The sequence below is a fragment of the Ursus americanus genome, chromosome 26 (assembly GCF_024610735.1).
Source record: "Ursus americanus isolate L20-20 chromosome 26, mUrsAme1.1.p, whole genome shotgun sequence".
Classification (NCBI taxonomy): domain Eukaryota; kingdom Metazoa; phylum Chordata; class Mammalia; order Carnivora; family Ursidae; genus Ursus; species Ursus americanus.
The window spans coordinates 35,543,524-35,564,536 of record NC_142152.1 but is presented as its reverse complement, the minus strand read 5'-3'; the positions used below and the strand labels follow the sequence as shown (position 1 = coordinate 35,564,536).

At 56.7% G+C, this 21,013-nt stretch overlaps 1 protein-coding gene across 2 annotated transcripts in view; it reads left to right on the top strand.

Annotated features, from left to right (window-relative positions):
• Positions 1-20,437, top strand: part of PRIMA1 (proline rich membrane anchor 1) — a 61,109-nt gene extending 40,672 nt beyond the window's left edge. The window contains exons 4-6 of one of the 2 annotated variants that reach the window (XR_015721866.1): positions 2,426-2,555; positions 13,015-13,185; positions 17,261-20,437. Coding sequence is in view for 1 of the 2 variants with exons in the window: in XM_087856197.1 (XP_087712323.1) it covers positions 2,426-2,555; positions 17,261-17,363 (233 nt within the window). In the remaining variant the exon portion in view is untranslated. The remainder of the gene's footprint in view (positions 1-2,425; positions 2,556-13,014; positions 13,186-17,260) is intronic. The other variant, XM_087856197.1, reaches the window with a different exon arrangement.
• The last annotated feature ends 576 nt before the right edge of the window (positions 20,438-21,013 follow it).

Here is a 21,013-nt window from a genome sequence, read left to right as displayed (position 1 = left end):
GGTAGGGACCCCATGTATCTGGTTGCATCTCAGACTGACCTGCAGTGACCACTGTAGGGAAGACGGGGCCTGGATCTGTGCTGGGTCACTCCAGGAAGACTCGGCTAAGCCGGGACACCCCAAAATGAGGAACTGGGCCGGGGGAGGCAGCCAGGCTTCTCGGGGGGGGGGGGGGAGGGGAAGAGAGAGGATTATGTTTGATATCTCACCAAAAAAACAATGAGGAATCCTCTTGAATCTCCTTTCCCTTATTTTAGAGTTTATTCCTATTTTGAATTTCGTATTCTATATCTTTTCAGTGTTGGGGTTTCTAAAGGCCTGATCTCGCCTGGCTGAGAACAGCCCTGTGGCTGGGACATCCTCGTCCCGAGCATCTCTCAGGAAGCATTTCCGAATCTCCTTGGTTGTGCGGTGATCTGAGCCCCACCTCTGGGGACCTTGCATGTGTTAAAGGGGCTTTAGCACCTGCTCGGTGCAAAGCACATCATGGCTTCCTGCGTCTCTCCAACGATGCCACAATCCCGTAACAGTTCGGTAACCTATAACCACTCTGCTCTGCTGGTCCCTCTTTCCTTGTTCCCGGCAGGCGTATACGAGAGAAAAAGCACTTGGGAAAACAAGCATGGCAGCTCCTTGTAAATTACTCACATGTGCACTGGGTGTTATACGTAACTAATGAGTCATTGAACACTACCTCAGAAACTAACGATGTGCTAGACAGTGGCTAACTGAACATAATAAGAAAAAAAAAGAAAAAGAAAAAAAAATAAAGTTACTGAACACACACAGGCTAGGACCCAGCGAACCCACTCCCAGATGTCTAGCCAAGAAAAACATGAAAACATGTCTAAATCACGTATGCAAATGCTTATAGCAACTCTATTCACAAAAGCCAAACGTGGGAACAGCTTAGAGTCCACAACAGGTGAACAGATAAACAAATTGTGGTTTATTCATAGAATGGAACACCTCTCAGCCATAAAAAAGAAGGAACGACGAAATGTGCAGCAACGTGGATACATTTCAGAAACATTTTGCTACACAAAGGAGTAAAAAAAATACATACTGCCTGGTTCCATGTTCTGACTTTCAAGAACAAGTGAATCTAAGCTATGATTTTAGAAAGCAGAATAGTGGTGGCCTGCAGGGCGGGACTGACTTCAAGGAGGCACAGGGACACTTTCTGGGGTGATTGATGGAACTCTTCCATGTCATGAGAGAGGTGTGGCTTGGGCGGGTGAACGCATTTGTCAAAGCCGATCAGACCACACACTTCATACGGGTAAGCGTCACCACATGGGATTTACACCTGGATGATCATGACAACAACGTCCATAATGAGAATGACGACGGAGATGAAGCCACCCACGGTATCCTTGGGAAATCAGTCATATATTCCCCACGTGCTGTTGCGTCCCTGAAGGTGTCTATTATTAATTGGACACAGAACCTAGACCCCTTTTCTTATAGTCACAGGTCTTGAAGACCTGCCCAAAGCTAGTAGTGTCTGTCTATCTGTCAATCCATCCATCCCTCCCTCCCTCACCAGCCCCCTCTCTTGCCCTCCCTCCTTCTTCTCTCTTCTTCTTTCTCTCTTTTCTTCCACCCTCTCTCTCCCTCTCCCATTTCTCTTGCAATTCGGGACATTTCTTTCCAGTTGTGTCTGGACCTTTCGGAACCTCTGGGATGAGGCTGTGTGATGTCTTTGCTTTTCTCGGAAGAGCGAACCAGCTTTGCTGCCAGCCTCATCCACCCCTGTGCTGCGGTCCACCCCACACAACTGGTGCCGGGGGGAGGACAGGTTCACCCCGGAGACTCCGTGGATTGAGTAATGACCAAGGGGCCTCATGGCACCCAGGGTCAGATGCTTTGTCAGTGACAGACTTTTCCGGATTTTGGCGACCCATGCAGAATGAGGTGGTTGTAGGTGCTCACCGCCTGGGCCGAATCCAAGGAAGGAGAGAGCCTGCCTCTTAGAAGAAATCAGCTTACCACACTGACATTGATGGGCCTCCCTTTCTCTCCTTCTTCCCGCAGTGTGCCCCGTGAGCCCTGCTCCCCACCCCCACCCTCGGGGGAAGCGGATTTAATGCCTCAACTGAGAGAATGAGATGTTCTGTTATTTTTCATGGGAAATTAAACCTGACCCTGCTGTCAGTTAGCTCATGCCAAGGGAGGATGGATGGCCCGGGCCTCAGCGCTTAACCCCTGCTCGGAGCACGTGTCTGGCTGGGGGCCAGCCATGATGTCACCTGCCGCTGGGATGGGGGTGGGGATGGCAGGACAGGTTCCCAAGAGCTTCCTCCTGGAGGGCGGAGGACTGATGATGGTGAGGCCACCGCTGGTGTCCCCCACAATGGTCCACCTCTGGCGCGGCCGGCACCTGCTCCTCGGGGGAGACTCAGCCTGTTACCGTGTCTTTCAGCCCCCAACTCTACCTCGTGCCCCACGGAGGAAAGCTGGTGGTCGGGGCTGGTCATCGTCATCGCGGTATGTTGCGCCTCCCTGGTGTTTCTCACTGTGCTTGTCATCATCTGCTACAAAGCCATCAAAAGGTGAGTGCTCACGGGGCTCTGAGCCCTGAGGGGGCCCCTCCTGGGCTGGGGGCCGCTCCGCCCACGCCTGTCATGTTTCTTTAACACAAAAATTGTTAAGCGTGTAATAAGCAGAAAGACTAATAGTAAATGCCCATCTATATATATAGTGACCCCCCCCCCCGCCTCTGAAAGTAACAGGCCCTGTCTTTGGGAGGCTCACTCAAGGCGCCTAGGACCTAGGAGTACGGAAATAGTCCTTGCAAGGTTGGGGATGGAGCCACTGGAGGGAGGCGCCATGTTGGTTTGGCGCAGGAACTGGATTTTGGGGTCCTATCTACATTCAGACAGTAGTTCAAACTGTGGGACCAGGAAGAAATCACTGTAACCTCTTTGACCCTCAGTTTCCCTACTTGTAAAACGGGGAGGAAAGAATGACAACCGTATACTGTCGTGAGGCGTAGTGAGGTGCTTCTGTCCACAGTATGCGCTCCATGTATACTCCGCAGTGCCTGGCATACAGTAAGTGCTCGCCAAGTACTCCTTAGGCGTCCATTGTTTCGTTGGTTGCAGATAGAGGAGGGAGGGTGACTGAGGGAGCCAGGCTTCTCTGGGGGGAAGAGAGAGGTTGAGATGCCTCAGAGATTTTCGGGGAACGTGATCACAGCTGGGTCCTGGGGGATGAACAGGGGAGTCGTGAATGATCCAAACAGCAGGCTCGCTTTCACCAACGCTTGCGGTCCTTTCTGTAACTCTCAACCCACTTTGCCTTTCAAAACCGACCACCAGTCCCCACCCCCCTCATGGAGCTGGGATCTGCCACGGAGCGTGGCTGTGGGTGGGGTCTGAAGAGGTTTCAGCTGCATCGGGGCCCTAAGTCCAGTAGAATGGGCCATGTTGTGGATGCCCGCACCCCCCCCACCCCGATTTACAGCACAGCAGCTCTCCCTAGGTCCCCTGACCTCCAGGCTTCCCAGCCTCCAAAAAACGTCCCCCCTCTAACCTAGCTTCCCGGGACCTTGGGGGAAGGTAGAGTCAAAAGACAAAAATGTTGCAAAACACCTAAGGGTCCTAGGCATTGTTCAGATATTTCTTTTTTTTTTTTTTTAAGATTTTATTTATTTATTTGACAGAGACAGAGACAGCCATCGAGAGAGGGAACACAAGCAGGGGGAGTGGGAGAGGAAGAAGCAGGCTCATAGCGGAGGAGCCTGACGTGGGGCTCGATCCCATAACGCTGGGATCACGCCCTGAGCCGAAGGCAGACGCTTAACCGCTGTGCCACCCAAGCGCCCCTGTTCATATATTTCTAATAAAGGTTTTGAAAATTCCCGAAGGCCCGAAGTTAGGGGGTCTCTATTAAGAACAATCGTAACACCTAAACTATTTCACTTTAGCTTTTCCATCGTTGTTCTATGTGATTTCACTTGAATAATTCAAAAGTAGAATGAGTAAAATATCAGGTTTAAAGTCTGATGACGAGTTCATGTTCAGGCACGGAAGCTGACGGGCCAGATCAAGTGGGACATCCTGGCAGGATGCGAGGGGGACAGGGTCCAGGTACAGCCGCTCCACGTGGATCGGCCACGCCCTGGGTATCTGCCTCCCGGCCAAGAGCCCCTTCTGCCGCCTGCTCTCATGCTGTCAGATAATGTCCAAAACCAATGACAAATCACAAGGGAGTAGCTGTGGCCCAGCTTCTCTTCAGCAAGTGCGGAGGGGAATGCTCCTGGCCCCCCAACATTCCTTCAGTTCATCTTTGTCACATCTTTTTCCAATCCGCTGTGTTTTACAGATGAGGAAACAGGGTCAAGGGGGTAAAGGGAACTGCCCAGGATGGCACAACCAGGGAGCCATGGACCCCGAATTTGAACCCAGAACCATGTGACTCCAAAGCCCAGCCCTGACTGCGGCTCCTTACCACTGAAGAGCAGACCTCAATATTCCTGTCTGCCCTTCCTCAACGGTGCCCGGGGACCTGGGGTGTGGCTGTGCTCCTTTGAGTTTGGAAGGACAGATGGACAGAAAGGCCCCAAGGCTCCCAGACCCTGCAATTCAGGGGAAGGCCTGGCCTTGGAAACCAAAGAGGATGCGTTAGGAGACTCCCGGGGACACAGCCAGTCTGATTCCCAGGTGTTTTGCAGGCGCCTACTGTGTGCCTGGCCCTCAGACAGTGAAATCCAGGCCGTGCCCGTGGGCTGCTCATCTGACCGAAGGGCGGTGGGAGGCAGATGTGTGCACGACCACGACCACGTTACGAGGCAGGTGATGGTGAGGCTCTGGGAGGCTTGCTGGGAGCCTGTGTCGCTGAGGAGTCATGGCTAGCTCTGATCCGGATGATAAAGCATTTGAGCTAAGAGCCTGCGGCAATGGGGGGAGGGTTTTGAGAAGCCCAGCAGGGAGGCTTTCCACACAAAGCCACCTGTGTACGCAAAAGCCCCAGGACACTGGGAAGCTCCCGGACCACCATGGGAAATGAGGCTGGAGGAAGCTGAGTGTCTGACTGGGGAGGCGCGGGGGGCGGGGGGGGGGGTACTCTCGGTAGGCACAGGAAGCTACTGGAGGTTTGCCGGGAAGAGCATGCAAGACCCAGCAGTGGCAGTGCCAGAGAGGGGGGCCACTGTCCCCTCCAGGACGCCCCTCCCACTGGCCCTCCCCTCGGAGAGAGGCAGCATTCTCAGGTCACTTCCAGAAGTCACTTCTGCCTTCCCTCTCTGCCCCAAGCTTCTGAAGAAACGTGCTGTCTGCTCCAGCGTCAGGAGGGCAAGAGGAGAACTAACTCACATTAATAGCTGACTGTGGCAGCGGTGCTGGGCTTTGCTTCAGTGGAGCTGGGGGTTTCCCAGGAAGGCCTGTGGGGGTGCCCCCTCGTCTCCCCTCAGAGCAGCCTGAGGGGCCTCCTTTCTGCCCTCTGTCCCCTACCACAGGCTCTGAGCTCTTGGTTCCTGGATCTGTCAGGGGCCTGGAAAGACACAGAACCCAGGTCACGTGGCTCAGTTGATCCCTTCCAGGGGCGTGGGCGTGGCTCCCTCCGGGAGTGTGGGTGGGGCTCCTTTCCAGGGGTGTGGGCGGAGCTATCTTCCAGAGCTGTGGGCGGAGCTCCTTCCAGGAATGTGGGCTGGACTCCTTCCAGGAGTGTGGGCGTGGCTCCCACCCAGAGGTGTGGGCGGGGCTTCCTCGAGGAGTTTGGGCGGGTCCTGGGAGCAAATGGGGGCTGGTGAAGTACTCCAGGACTAGTAGCAGTGGGGGCCCTTAGCGCCCCTAGGACCAGGACAAGCGGAGGAAATCGTGCCACAGAAACTAGAGAACCTAGAGAGCCCGAGACTCAAAAGAGGGGCCGCTTAGTAGGAACTATGGTTGGAACAGATGGAGATGAGCCCCAAAACAGGAAAGGAATGGGAAAAACACCCCAACCTCTCTCTACCCTCCCTCGTCTCCTGAGGGCGCGTCTCATTGGCTAAACCCAAGGAACAGGGGAGCCCAGGACTTGCAGTGGTAGGTGTCAGTCTGCCAAGGCAGAGGGCAGGGAGAGGACAGAACGGGTGAGTGGGGACAGAAATAGAAACCAGCACAGCCCCTGCTCTGCAACAGCCCCATGATCCACGTCCTTCTCTGTGCAAGCCCTGGGGTATGGGAAGAAGACCCAGCCCTCCGCTCCTCCAGACCTCATCATCCAGCAAGGGCATCCCAGCCCACAAGGGCAGATAGTCAGTGACTGGAGGGGGCTCTGTTCAGGGTCAAGCAGAGGCAGAAATAGAGGCCAGCACTCCCAGAAGTGGCCTGGAAGGAGGCCTGTGTGGGAGAGGCTTAACCCCTTGGGGGAGGGGGGGGCAGCCCAAGTTATAGTCCTGTTGTGAGCAGATGGCCCCCACTGCTGCCCGGGCTGACCTCTGCTGGGGGCTGTAAGAGATAGCATCAGGCCAGCCAGCTGTCTGTCTGCATTTGTCTCCAGAGTCAATGGAGGATTTCTTGCTCACGGCCAATTCTTTTTGGTTAATAATTCATTTGAAACATGCCTCTTCTCTCAGGAAACAAAAGCATTTCATGTCACTGTAAAACCATTAAAAGAAAAATTCAGTGATAAACCCGGGTCTTTTTTTAACTCCCACAGCCTGGAGTCTTAGGGGAGGATTTCCAAGAGATCTTTGTGAATGGCCCCAAAACAGCCTTTGGGAACCAGATTGCTGGGAGGATGGTTCTAGAATCAGCTGGAGTAGGAAGGTGGTTCTGGAGACGCCAGCGTGGTTTGGCTTCTGGGGTGCAGGCCTCAGGGTCCACAGGCCTCCGCAGGAGTGGGAGGAGACCGGAGAGGTGCAGAAGTGGCACCCCGCAGGGCCCTCACTGGGTAGACCTTGGTGGGAGGTGGGGTCGAATCAGCACTTCCTACTCACAGACTTAGTGAATCAGACTGCATCCTGTGAGTCAACAAGTGCACCCAGAGTCCCAGCTCCAAGCTGGGTGACATGGTGCTCGGGGGTGGAGGGCTCCAAGGCGGGGAGCCCAAGGAGGGGCACCTCCCCCAGACCCAGGGCCCTGAGAGGTTTCTTGGAAGGGGGAGGGTGTTAATCAGACCAAGGGGCTCAGAAGGGGAGTTGCTCACAGCGGGACTAGCTTATGCACTGGCCCCCAGGTCCCCTGCCAATGATGCCAAACTCTGCCGGGTCCCAGCCGTGGGAGCCCACGCGGCTCACATTTCAGCGGTCCTTGCCATGAGCAGCTTCTTTTTCTGTATTTTTTTTTAAAGATGCATTTATATATTTGAAAGAGAGAGCGGGGGGGGGGGCGGTTTGTGGAGCAGAGGGAGAGAGAGTCCCAACCAGACCCCGAGCTGAGCATGGAGCCTGAAGCGGGGCTAGATCCTAAGACCCTGAGATCATGACCTGAGCCAAAACCAAGAGTCGACGCTTAACTGGTTGAGCCCCTCAGGCGCCCCAGGCAGCTTTTTCATTCACAGCTGCAGGGTGACGGAGCCTCCTCTCAGGCCTCCTCCCCACCCCCAGACATGGCACGCACGGGGCCTCAGACAGCCTGGAGTTGTTCAAAGAACCCGGGACTGGGAGTCCAGACCTCTGAGCTCGGTTCCCAGCCACCCCACAGCTCAGCGGGTGTCGCTGCCCTCCCTGGGCCTGTTTCCTTACCTGTAAAACGAGGGTCCTTTAAGTCTCTGTCCAGCTCCTAAGTCTTTGTTTCCATCCCTAGATAGCTAGAGGACTGGCCACTAGGGCATGTCACTGCCCAGAGGTATAAATGCTGACGGAAGTGCTTGCCAAGGTCTAGGCCAGGTGGCAGGGCTCTGCTTGGCGCAGGGGCTCCCATCGTGGGTGCTCGGGCATAGTCCCCACCCTCGAGGCACACACCTCGTGGGGCGGGAAGGGGGAGGACACAGTGTTGATCAGACCACGCTCGGAAGCGGAGTATCTGAAGGGGCTGCCAAGCGGAGATAAAGGAAAGAAGACACAAGGAAAGAAGCTATTGGTCCAGGACGGGGTAGGGACCTCAAACAAGCAACGATCGGTGTGAGTCACCAAGACAAAGCGCCAGGGCGCAAGGTGCCCGCTGTCCAGGTAGGAGGGCCAGGCCTGAGCCCTGCCAGGCCAGCAGGAGGAAGTTCACAAGCCCCTGGACTCTCAGGGGTGAGACTCCTTGTGGGGGTGGGGGGGAATTGCATTTGCAGCTTCTCTGACAACCACACCGTTCCGTGCAGAGAACACTCGTGCTGCAGAGAAGGGATGCCCATCCCCTCCAGGCCCCCCTCCTCCAGTCACCCCCACACCCCAGGCACACGAAGAACACCTTTCCTCCTCCTCCGGCCGTCCGTGGCACGGGGCCTTCACCTTCTGTCATCGATTTGCCATTAAGCCACTTGACGGCCATCTCATTCTGATTTACAAGGTATTGGCGGACAGACAGCGAGAGGCCGCAGCGCAGTGTGGCTGAACCCGCAGACCATTGATCGCAGGCGGTGAGCAATCGCGCTGCTCCCGGGGAGTGAGCTCCCGTGCGCGTGCGCCCGAGGGGGCCGAGCACACACTGTCACTGGGCTCTGATGCTCCTCGGCCCGCAAATATTTGTGGAGCAACTACGGGTGCCAGGGATGTGGAGATACGCAAGACGAGCCCTCGACTCCTCACTGGCAGTGTAAGCAGAACAAATACACACACACACACACACACACACACACACACACACACACACACGCCGGGGTGGCTCAGACCGGTAGGCGTCTGTCTTCGGCTCAGGTCCTGACTCTGGAGTCTGGGGATCAAGCCCCATGTCCCACTCCCTCCCGGCTGAGCAGAGAGTCTGCTTCTCCCCCTCCCTCCCCCCCAGCTTATTCTCTCTCTCTCTCTCTCTCAAATAAATCATTTTTTTAAAAAAGCTGTTAGCAAATAAATAAATAAGGTGCTTTAAAAACCTGAGTGCTATGAAGGAGGGGGACTATCCGAGAGAATTGGAGGAGAGAAAGAGAAGAGGTTGGAAGCAGGGTTGCTCCCTGCACCCCAAGAGTCAGGAGTGCTGTGCCTGCTTCGTACATCCACAACCCCCTTTTTAAATTTTTATCGAGGTAATACAGGCACATGGTTTAAAATGTCAAACGTGCCACAAGCCTGGTAAGAAAAACAGCAGCCCCCTGACTGTACCCGTCTCCCCGCAGCCACGTTTTTGAGAGACAACCGCTTCTGGGTGTCAGCTCTTCCGGTCTTTCTCTCCCTGCTCTAAGCGATGTGTATACGGCCTTGAGGATTTTCTTGCCGTTTCACGCATTATCTGTTGACTTTCTAAGGTGCAAGGCTCAGCGCCTTCCCAGGGCCCACAGAGGTACAGAATACCGCCCTGTCCCCATCCCCCACCTACAGGTGCCTCCCAGGTGGGGATCGCGACCAGAGTCCGCCTTAGCAGACAGCGTGCTGTCTGCGGCTCAGTCACCTCGCTGCCCTGAGCCAGCGACACCTCCTCTCAGTGCACGCTGCTACCTCAGGTGATCCATCCCGCGGGGCCGGGTTTGCCTGGAGCCTCTGTCCTCTCCGGGGCCGACAGGCAGATGGCAGCTGCCTGGGAACTTGCCACACGCAGCCCTCTCCCTTTCCCATCCTTCGTGTGTCTCTCCAGCCTGACGGCATGGTGGAGTTGTTTCAAGATCTTTCCTGAATCAGAGACTCCATAGCCTATCAGCCAGCGAAGTTCATTTTCTTTTTAGAATTGACATTCTCTTTGGAGCTTTGGGACGGGGGTCCGGGAAGGGTAGGCTCTTACTGAATGTGTGGCAAGTAGAGATGACCTGGTGGCCTGGAGTGGAAGGGGTCTGAGCCAGAATGAGCCTCCCAGGTCAGGGGAGGAAACTGAGTCCCGGCTGGGGAAGAGAGCTGGCTCAGGTCACGAAGGTTTCCAGCCCCGTCGGTGCTCTGCGAGCTCGCGGGGAGCTCGTCTAGCCACGCACTGCTGCTCCTGTCACAGCTCAGCCCTCCCTGCTTCTCACTCGGGCCCCGGCTCAGACGCCCCCTCCTCTGACCAGCGTCCTGGGCTGTTCTAGATCCTTCTTCCCTGCGCCCGCCCTGGAGTTGGAGATTTCCCTGATTTACGTCTCTGCTTTCTGCTCTAGGCAGATTAATGTTGATGTTTACACGTGCATGTGCCCCTGCATGTGAGTGAGGGACTGTGTGCACGCGAACACTCCCACGTACATTGGAGGGGAGGGGTCGTCTTGTCTCCCTCATCTCTCTCCCCTGTGGCATCTGGCCTGTAGTCACAATTCCGTGACTTTCTGTGGCTTGAATAGAGGCTTGTTTACGTAGACTTGCCAGATCCTACCATTTATTTATTTATTTATTTATTTATTTATTTATTTATTTATTTGATGGAGAGCCAGAGAGAGAGCAAGCGGGGGGGGGGGCACAGGGAGGGGGGAATCTTAAGCAGACTCCCCGCTGAGCCGCTGAGCCCCACACGGGGGCTGGATCGCCAGACCCTGAGATCATGCTCTGAGCTGAAATCAGGAGTTGGATGCTTCACCGCCTGAGCCCCCCAGGGGCCCCCAGATTCTACCTTTTAAATTAGCAAACTCTATGGAGAATTTCAGCGAACTCCATTTTTTTCTCTCCCTCTGGGTAAGTGAAGTAGAATCAGCTTTTCAAGGAGATAACGTGCGCCCCGTTTTAAATGCCTGGCCCCCCGCGTCACCAGTTTGGGCTTCCTCCTCTCGCCGCCAGCTCGGCTCCCCTCCCTCCAAGCCCCAGTGCCTTCGGCCTTCTTGCTGTACGCAGCCGGTGTGCGTGCTCCGCGACTCAGTGGCCCCCTGCCCGTGCCCCAAGTGACCCGGCCTCCCTCCCGCCTGGGCATGACACACTTGGGCAGGCCCCGCCATCGGCGGCCTCCTCCTCCCCAGCCCCAGCGCACACACCACCGGCCTGGCCCTGCCCCTACCCCCGCCCCCCTGCGGCCTGCGCAGTCAGGATCAGAGCTAGGCAGGAGGAAGACAAGACAGGTGGGGCCCAGGGACTGGGGACAGGAGTGGAACCATCCAGACTCATCTTGGATCAGCTGCTGGGAGCGAGACATTCACCTTGAAGGCACCTCGGATCCCTGGGGTCTTGAGACTGGAGCTGTCTCTGCGCCAAAACCTCTTGGGCAGGCGGAGCCGGATGCAGTGATTGGACACTTGAGACCCAACTGTTCCCATCTGTCACTTCTCCCTGCTGCCTCTGTCAGTTCCTGTGACAACACCACCCCCCAGATGCCAAATCCAGCCTCTTCGGCTGGCAGTCGAGACCACCACATCTGACGGTACTGTGAGTCGAGTCAGAGCCAGTGGGCTCCGAGGAGGGACCACCTCTGGCCGAGTGCCGAGCGCGGAAACATGGCCGTGGCCGCTCCGAGACCATCTTACTTCCTTCGGGACCTCAGCTGGATTCAGGGAACAGATTCTTGTGCTTTGTTGCAGGACCAAGACTCAGTCTTCCAACTCCAGGGCTGGTGGTCTTTCCTCCGGGGCCCACAGACACCCTCCAGGTGGCCCAGGGCTTGCTTTTCCCCGGAGCTGGGCTCAACACCCAGGCTTCTCTTGAGTCCTGGAGGCCATGGTATCTCTCATCCTTATCTCTTTCACAGTCCTCCCTCCAAGGAGAAGAGATGGGGCCCAGAAGGGGCAGGGGCCCTGTGTGTCCCCATCTGCCTTGGGCTGAGATGCTCATTTGGGCTCATTTATGCCCCCTCCCTGCCCCCACCAAGGGACCCACCTGCTGTGATGGGAGGTGGGATCCTGTCCTGCTGGTGGGAGGCCGGCGGCAGGGGGGAGCGGCTTTACGCAGTGGGGCACGTGGCACCACAGGCCAGTCGTGGCCAGAAAGGCAGGCTGGTGGTGGGCATGCTCGGCACCCGTGGATGGGAGAGCCACACAGGTCCCTGCTCCTCGGGGTCCTTTTGTCACCAGGAAGCTCCATCCCTCCTGATCTCACCTCTTTAGACAAGCTGGGTGGAGGTGTGGGGCGGGGCGAGGGGTAAGACAGGAGTCCCTGATTTAAGGAGTCCTCAGATGGCTCCCCACTGCCCTCAGCGTGAGATCCGAATGCCCGGCCCCTCTGGCGCGGTCCCAGGGCCAAGGCCAGACCGCGAGCCTCACCAACGCCCACCTTCGGCCTGCTCAGCCAGAGGGGCTTAAACAAGGAAGCCCTAGGCAGGTGGTCCAACGGCGGCGGCGGGGACTGGGGGTGGGGGGCTGGGTCGGAGGGTGAGGACGCTGGTCAGCCGCATACCTTCCACAGGTGAGGGGAGGAGCTGTGCTGGGTCAGAAATGAGGCTGCTACTTCTCAGGGTCGGCAGCTCCCCTGGGCGGCTCGCAAAGGCCTTTTCTGGCTTCTTGACCCAGGTTTGGAGAAGTCTGCAGGCGACAAGGGCATCTCATCGCGAAAGGGTGTGTGTGTGGGGGGGGTGCATGGCTGTGAGTGTACGGGCGCTCTTGTGTGTGTATGTAGGTGTATGTAGGTGTATGGGTGTGGGTGGGGTACGTGTGTTTCAGGGGTGGGTGGAGGGGAGGGTGGATGCTTTCGGAAGAGGGAGCCAAGACCTCGAAACCTCATGGGAAGGAGCCCCTTCCGTGGGGGGCATGACACAAGGAGCGAGCTGGCCTCCCTCCCTTGTCAGGCTCCTCAGCGCTTTGCCTCCAGCTCCCCCAGCAGAGCAGCAGGCTGAGTGAGGGTGGGACCTGTCATATCACTGTCAGCAGGACCCAAGAGGCGCGCCTGGGTCCTGGCCCTCCCTGTCCAGGCCGGCGTGCGGGCGGGGGCAGCTCCGCGGAGGCCGTGGCTGATGGCCTGACTCCCCCGAGCTGTCAGCACCGCGCTCCATGTAAAGAACGTGCAAGGCCTGCTGCTGGCCGGGCCAGGACAAGGGGGAAGGGGTCTCAGGGTGGGGGGCCCACCCTCCGGCAGGCAGGAATTCTGGACATGGCCAAGGAAAAGCTCACTCGCCTTTCTCTTGGTTTTAGGAACCATGCCTTGTAGGCCGTCGTCTGTGGCCATCCCTTCCTGCACCAGGGTGCAAATGCCTTTCTTTGGTTTAGTGGGACCAGCCCTGGCTGGCTCATGGCGCTGCGGAGCCAGGCTGGGTCCCAGCAAGCCTCTCCAGCATTTCCGGAGCCCCACGGGGCACGCATTAGGTAGGAAGTCTGTGCTGACTGGAGAGCGCTGGCTGCCACCCGCCCACGAGACAGCTCCCCGCTGACACCTTCCCAACGGCAGTACTGAGAGCTAACAAACACTTACAGAGCACTTACTGTTTGCCAGATGCTCATCTAAGTGCTTAACCCACATTAACGTATTTCATCCTCCCAACAAGCCTATGAAATGGACACCATTATTGTGCCCATTTTATGGACCAGGAAACTGAGGCAGAGAGGGGTTAAGTGGCTTGCCCAGAATCACACAGCTGGAAGTGGTGGGGCCAGGGTTTACTGAGCTGTGACACCCCCGCCTGTGGGCAGCGTCACCCTGAAGTGCCCTGCTGGAGGAAGGACAGTGTGGGGAGGGGCAAGGCAGAGCCATCTCCCACTATAGCTAAAACTCCAGATTCCATTGGGCTTCCGTGAACCCCAGAAGGGCTTTGGGAGTGGGCTGGGGCAGCAGCCCAGAGTAGAGTGGTTGAGGGCTCAGCTCTGGTGGAGGAGGGGAGCAGACCAAGTCCATTTCTTAGGAGAACCCTTGGGACAGCGACCCCCCAGCCCTCGCTCCCCTTGCCATGCCCAGACTCTTGGAATGCTCCTGGGGCGGCGGAAGGGGGTGGTGGGAGGCTGCATCAGCCACAGGTGCCACTTTGCTAGGTGGAGCCCCTGCCCAGACCCCCTTTGTTCTTCCTTCCTGGAAGTTGGCTGGGGCCATCGAGGAGGCCCTGGCTGTCTCCTGTCTCCTTGCCTTGTCCTCAGTGTCCCTCCAGCCAGGCTTGCTTCCTGCCAGGCCTTCTGTGCCAACATTTCCCTCCAAAGCCCTGGGGAATGCAAAGGGATCTCCTAGCCAACAACCTGGCTCTAGAAATTTCACCTCTTCTCCTGGCAGAAGAAACCCTGATGACTTCCTACCCTCACCCTAAACAGGTGGAAACTGTGCCCTCCATGCTTTGCCCGTTTCCATGGGAGTTTCTTCATCTCTCCATTATCCACTCTGGAAGGCCCTTCAACCTTATCTCCCCTGACCCAGACCTGCTTCAGTTGACTTTTCAGACCTAGCCCAAGATTGAACATTTATTAGGGAGAAAAGCAGGGTGGATTTGGGCTCAGAGACTTTTGTCTGTTCCTGTTTCCTGGAATCCTGATGCTGACGTCCATGCTCCCCTCACACGTTGATGACAAGTGCAGGACTCTGACTCCAGCCCGTCAACATGGGCTGTCTCTGTTAGAAAATGCACCCCTTAGCCGGTTTCCCGGGCCATGCAAACTCAGAGTCGAGATTGAAGCCCACCCAGCAAGGTCAGAGCTGCTCGAAGCCCCTGGAAAGGGTGGGTGGCCCAGGGGAGAAAGGAAGGAGATGAAGGGGGAAAGGCCCAGGGAAGGAGGCTGCCTCAGAGGCTGTCATTTCCACAAGCCTGTCACAAACAAGGCAAACTATCTATCTGACCCCTACAAACCTGGGGGTTCCGGAAAGTGTCCCTGAGCGTCTCCATAAATGGGGTTCTTGGGATGTGCTGTGTTCAAGCAAAATGAGACAGGCCTCTTGGAAGACTCTTGAGAACTTTTGGAACTCCCCAGACAAGGGTGGAGGAAGGCCTTCTCAAGCTGATGGGACCAGAGCCTGTGTTGGGGGAAAAAGCCTGCTGGGGATGCTGACTTAATGGAAAGATGTCTGGACCAGGATATGGTAGGAACAGATGGTGGTCCAGGCCCTGACACCAACCAGCTGGGCGTCCTTGGGCAAGTCACAGCTCTCCCTAAGCCTCAGTTTCCCCATGAAATGAATCTCTTTACCCCAGGCCGAGCTCCTTCAGGGGACCATTGTGAGAGGGGACAAGAAAATCTGTAACCAAGAGTGCTTTGCACAAAGTGTGATGGGCCGCAGGAGAAAGTGCTGGTTTGCATCTCACGTTTCTAGAAGCCACCGTGGCTGAGCCTGACACCCGGAGGGAGTGCTCTTGGGTTTCTCTGTGTTTTGTGAGCTCATTCTGCAGCGAGGAAAAAGGGAACAGTGAATAGATGTGTTCTCAGGGTGTTGCCTCTGAGCGGGCCTGATAATCCCACCCATGAAACTACTGACAACCACCCTGCAGACCTTGCCTCCCCTAAACTAATTCACCTTAGGCTTTATCCCCTAGGCACCCAACTGGTCACCAGGTACAGTCCTCTTCAGCCCGGGTTTGGGGAGGCTCTGAGGACGTTTGAGAAGGCAAAAGCAACCGAACACCAGGCTTTCAAAGATGGCCATGGCATTCAATTTAGACAACGCGCAACAAAGGCCAGGTCAGGCTCGGCCCCAGCGGTAGTGGGGACACAGGAAGTGACTGAGCTTACAACCCCACAGGCCTCAGAGTCACCCAAGAGGCAGCAGTATTGCAATATGGGATTGGGCTGCACAGCCTGCAGGGCCGAGATCGGGAGGCTGTAGCCAGCAGGCCCAGCGCTGGGGCCGGAACCCACCTGAACCAGTCAGGAGAGGAGGTGGGATTGGGGCCAGGCCAGAAAATAGGACTGCAGATTCGGAACCTCTGTGAGTGGGCAAGAGCCTTCTCAGAGCCTCCCTCCCAGCCTTCCTGAGCCGTGTATGGATGGGAGCAATGGCTCTTGGGGTTAAACAGCCTCTGGAATGAGCTGCAGGTGGCCCAACATGAAGTGTTTGAGAACCACTAGCGGGCACTCATTTAGTTTGACATTCACCACCGTCTGCCACCATCAACACAACCACCATCACCACCACCTCCATCACCATGACTACTGCCAACACCAGCTGCATCACCATTACCATAACCACCACCATCACCACAACCACCACCATTGTCACCACCATCATTACCATAACCACCACCATCACCACAACTGCCACCACCACCATTGTCACCATCATTACCATAACCATCACCATCAACAATCACAACCACCACCATTGTCACCACCATCATTACCATAACCACCACCATCAACACAACCACCACCATTGTCACCACCATTACCATAACCACCACCATCACCACAACTGCCACCACCACCATTGTCACCATCATTACCATAACCATCACCATCAACAATCACAACCACCACCATTGTCACCACCATCATTACCATAACCACCACCAATACGACCAAACTGTCACCGTTACCATGACTACTGCCAACACCAGCTGCATCACCATTACCATAACCACCACCACCACCACAACCACCACTACCACCATTGTCACCACCATCATTACCATAACCACCACCATCAACACAACCACCACCATTGTCACCACCACCATCACCGTAACTACCCCAACACAATCAAACTGTCACCATTACCATAACCACCACCAACACAGCCATCACCACCTTTGCCACCATCACCATGACTACTGCCAACACCAGCTGCATCACCATCACCCCAACCGCCACCACCATTGTCACCACCATCAGTACCATAACCACCACCATCACAACCTTCGCCACCATCACCATGACTCCTGCCAACACCAGCTGCATCACCATTACCATAACTACCACCACCACCACCCACTCCACCATGACCACCACTTCACCACCAAGTCCACCCCCATCACTATTCCCGCCACCTCAACCCCCCATCACTACCACCAGCATCGCCTTCCCCACCATCCTCTTCATCACATTTTCCACTGACCTCTGACCACACAGAGGCAAGGCTGCAAAGTCCAACCTCTGGCGCCTCTCTTTTCACCCTGCACCCCAAATATTCATCTTCACGTCTGCTCGCTCATAATCAAAGCGATTGATCGAACCCCGACCATGTGTCCTACTAGGCTGACCTAGTTCTCATTTGTCGGAACAGTCCCAATTCATGCCTGTTGTCCCTGCTTCATTATTAAAACTCCTGTTTCACTCTCAGCTGTGCCCTGGTGTGCACGACACATGATGTGGTCACCCTCGTTGGGACCACCTACAGCTTCTGCCTGGCCCCCAGCAGGGCCAGCAGCCCAAGGATGCTAACCCAGAACAGAGCCTGGTGGGCTCCCTGGAAAGACATGATACCCGCACCCTTTCACTGGTCATTAATGTCTGTCCCTGCCTCCCCTCCCAGGAAACCCCTGAGGAAGGAGGAGAACGGCACCAGTGTCGCTGAATACCCCATGACCTCCTCGCAGAGCAACAAAGGGGTGGACGTGAACAGTGCCGTGGTGTGAGTCTGCGGACCCGGACCTGCTGGCCAGAGGGGCACATTGGTGGCGTTAGTGGACCCGGGAAAGCAGGTGGACCCGAGCTGACACTGGGCTTGTCCTGGACTTCCGAAGGCGGAACCATCCTCTTCCCAGCCTTGCCCCTGGTCGGCTCGCGGGCAGGGCAGTGCAGACCGCGGGCCGAGCTGGGCGCCCCTGCACGCAGCTCCCAGGGGCAGCGCCGCCCTTCCAGGCTCTGCACGTCTCCTCCCTGTCTTGTCTTCGTTTTCCTGTCTTCCAGCCGCGCTCTGACAAATGCGGGGAGTCTGTCTGGCTGTCTGTCTGCTGGGCCAGGGAGGCATCCCACTTTAGCCAAGAGAAGGGTGATCCAGGGGCCACTCCCCTGCTCGAAAACCTCTCCTCCTCCCCAGCAAGACCGTCTGCTTCGCCATTCACCACGTGTCCCCACAGAAGCCATCGGCACAGCCACGAGACGTCCCCTTCCAGAGGTGCTTCCCACACACCTGTCACCGCATCTGTGACTGTCTTCAGTCTTCGGGGCCTGCCTCCTCCCTCCCATTCCCACCCACATCCGGGGCCCCTGGCTCTTGGCCCCTGACCCCCTGCCACGGAGGGCTGTGAGCCCAGCCCGTAAAGCCCCCTCCTGACAGCAGACAAAGGGGGCTCTTTGAGCATCTGACCTTCCAGGGGCAAAACAACTCACTGAACACCAGGCCAAGGAGCCAGGAAGGACCGAGCCTCTCTGTCTGTCCTCAGACTCATCCCCCAGCCGATCCTCCTAGGAACGGACAGCTCCGTGTGAGCCAGGCCCTGCCTACATCCGGCGGAGGCCGCCACTTGTGCCAAGCCCTCTGCGGGCGCCCCGGGCTAGGCCGACCCGGCCTGGTGCTGGGTCCCCCTGATGACACCCCTTCCCCGCCGAGGCCCTGACCAGGTTCTCAGACCCTCTCCTGAGAGCCCCCGGCCTCCCCTCACCCACGAGGAGGTGGTGTTCCCCAGTGCTCCCCTTGGAACGTCTCTTCCCAAGGTCTTGTGTTCCAAACGTGCTAAAACCTCCGGAGGGGGTTGGTGGACGAAGGGAAGGAAGGGGATGGAAGGAGAAGACGCTCCATGCCTGGTAATCCCGGTCCACCGGCCCAGTGGGCACACGACTAGCCCCGTGGAGACAGCGGCCTGTGGTCTGGCCTCCCCTGGTGGATTGGGAGAACACTTCCCACCCCGTGGTTCCCTCACCTCCCATACCATTGCTCAGAAGGAACTGGACACATGTCATGGTTCGACTCTCTCTGTGTAGGAACTTAGCTAGGTGGGCCCTGCCTGTCTTCCAGACCACCAGGCGTAGTTCTCTGGAGGGTATTGGCCACGGTGAGACTTGCCCATCCAGGTAAGCCTGACAGAAAACAAGTCCCCATTCGGGCTGAACCTTGGAAACCCGTTGTCCCGGAGCCCTTGTGTCCATGCAGGGGTCTGTGGTCCGTTGTGCTTCGGAGGGCAGAGGGGAGAAGGTGAGTTTGCTGGGACCCTAACTCGGGTCCTCCCCCAGGTCACCAGGAGCAGGCTGAAGACAGGCCCAGGCCCAGACCCTCCCAGAATCGTTCTTTCTTCTCTTCAGTTCTCTTCAGTGTGAGGACCTGTTCGGGGTTAGGATTTGGATTTTGCTTCCCTACCTACGTTAGTGCGGCACGGCGCCGCTGGTGGCCAGGCTCAGTGCCCCCAGCGGGTGGGCGCTCGGCAGTCCCCTCCGCCCACGCCTTCCACTCCCCCAAGGGATGCACGGGGCGGGGGGGCAGGAGGCCAGAGGGTGCGGGTGTGCAGTGGGTGCTTTCCCTCCTGGCCTGCAGCCTCCCGCCGAGCCCCTGCCTGTTCCCTGAGCAGACACCCAGGCAGGACCTCCGCCCTCAGCACGTGACCCCCTGGGCTCAGAGGGATGGGAAGGCCCCTTCAGTTGGAGGGGAGAATCCTGGCCAAGGGGTCGTGGAGGGGGTGGGCAGCCAGCCTGAAGAGACATCAGGGAGGCAGGGCAGAGGCCCACTTTGCACAACCCCACTGGTCCCACCTTCCCTGACGCTGGCTTCCACCTGGGAGGGTTTACCACTAGCCAGATCCTTCAGCCCCTGGCAAGGCTCCCTGTGAGGAACCTTGACAACCACCCACCACACTCTGGGACCAGTGTCCCCTTCCCTGGGGACACAGGAAAAGCTAACATTTATGTGTAAATTGCCCCAAATCACATTTGTAGTCTCTTCTCACTCAGTGAAAACCAAGAGAAGAACCAACCCAGTTCTTAAGAAAGAATCTACTTGAGAAGTCAACCCACCAAACCTACAACTGGCCATTAGGAAACTCTCACATGTGGCAGTGAGGGAACCTCACGGGAGTTTTGGCTTAAGTGACAAGAAGCGTCCATAAAACCACACGGCCTGGTATTTGAGCTCAGAACTTTTATTTAAGGAATGTATCTGCAGTCCCTCCACACAGACCAATCCTCAGACTCGCCCAAACCTTGAGGTCGAGAATGAAATGCCCATTTCTTCTCCGCCTTTTCTCAAATAGATATTTTTTAACCGTCTCCTAGTTGAGCCCAACTTAGAATGGCCCATAGGATCTCCCAGAGTTTTTAGGTGTTCCTTAGAAGCTTCTAAAGCAAGTTTTGGAAGAAAGACTAATAGCTGTAAAAATATAGACATATATATTATATATAGTTATATATATATATATATTTAAAGAGATATCTATATCTATATAAAATCACTGTACTCTCCAGATCTGTACAAAGTCCCAATTCAACAGCCCAGGTAGTGCGCCATCTAATGCATGAAGGTAAATACCCTGAGGTCTGCCTCCCGGACGGTGTGCCGAGCACCCACAGGAAGAGGGCTCTTGTCTCTAGGAGCTCCGTCTCCATGGACAAATGTGGGGTCCGGCCGTCGGGTCCACCAGCGAGCCACGACTGTGGATTTTGTGCAGAGACCACCCAGGGAGCAGGACAGGCAGCGCCGGGGTGGGGGGCAGGCTGGATGCCACTTACAAGGAAGAAAGTACCATGCCTTTTTTATTTTCAATAAAAATATACTTATAAAGATGACTGTCCATTGTCTTCTGCGGATGGGGGCGGGGGGCGGGTCCTGGGCAGTGGGGGGCATGGGAAGGACAGAGCCGGCTGAGTGTGGGGCTGTGACCTTTCCCGGAGGCTTTGCTACAAACCCAGGGCTGGGCTCCGTAACTTGCTTGCCTTATTTCCATACGGTTTTATCAGAACACCCCAAGGCCGGCGTTGATGGGGACTCCACGTTACCAATCCTGTCCCTCCTCCCCCCACCCAGCCATCTTGACCTTTGACTCAGTTGAGAAGAGGGTGACCAACTGTCCCAGTTTGTCCAGGTACCAGGCAGATGGGACCAGCCGGGTACCCTCATTTGCCAAGTGCTCATGGGAATCACGGCGGGCCACGCTGGAGGGGAGATGGGTCAGGCCTGTGGCCTCCTACTTGGTCCAGTGTCCAGACTTCAGCCCCCGCCCCCAGAGTTGGTCTGCAGCACCCCTTCACCCGACCAGTGGCTGGGAGCACCACCGCGGTGTGGCCTGCCCCGCACCTCCAAGCAGAGGGAGTCCAAAGAGCAGAGCACAGGCCGGCCCCAGGCTCATGGGCTCCCCAG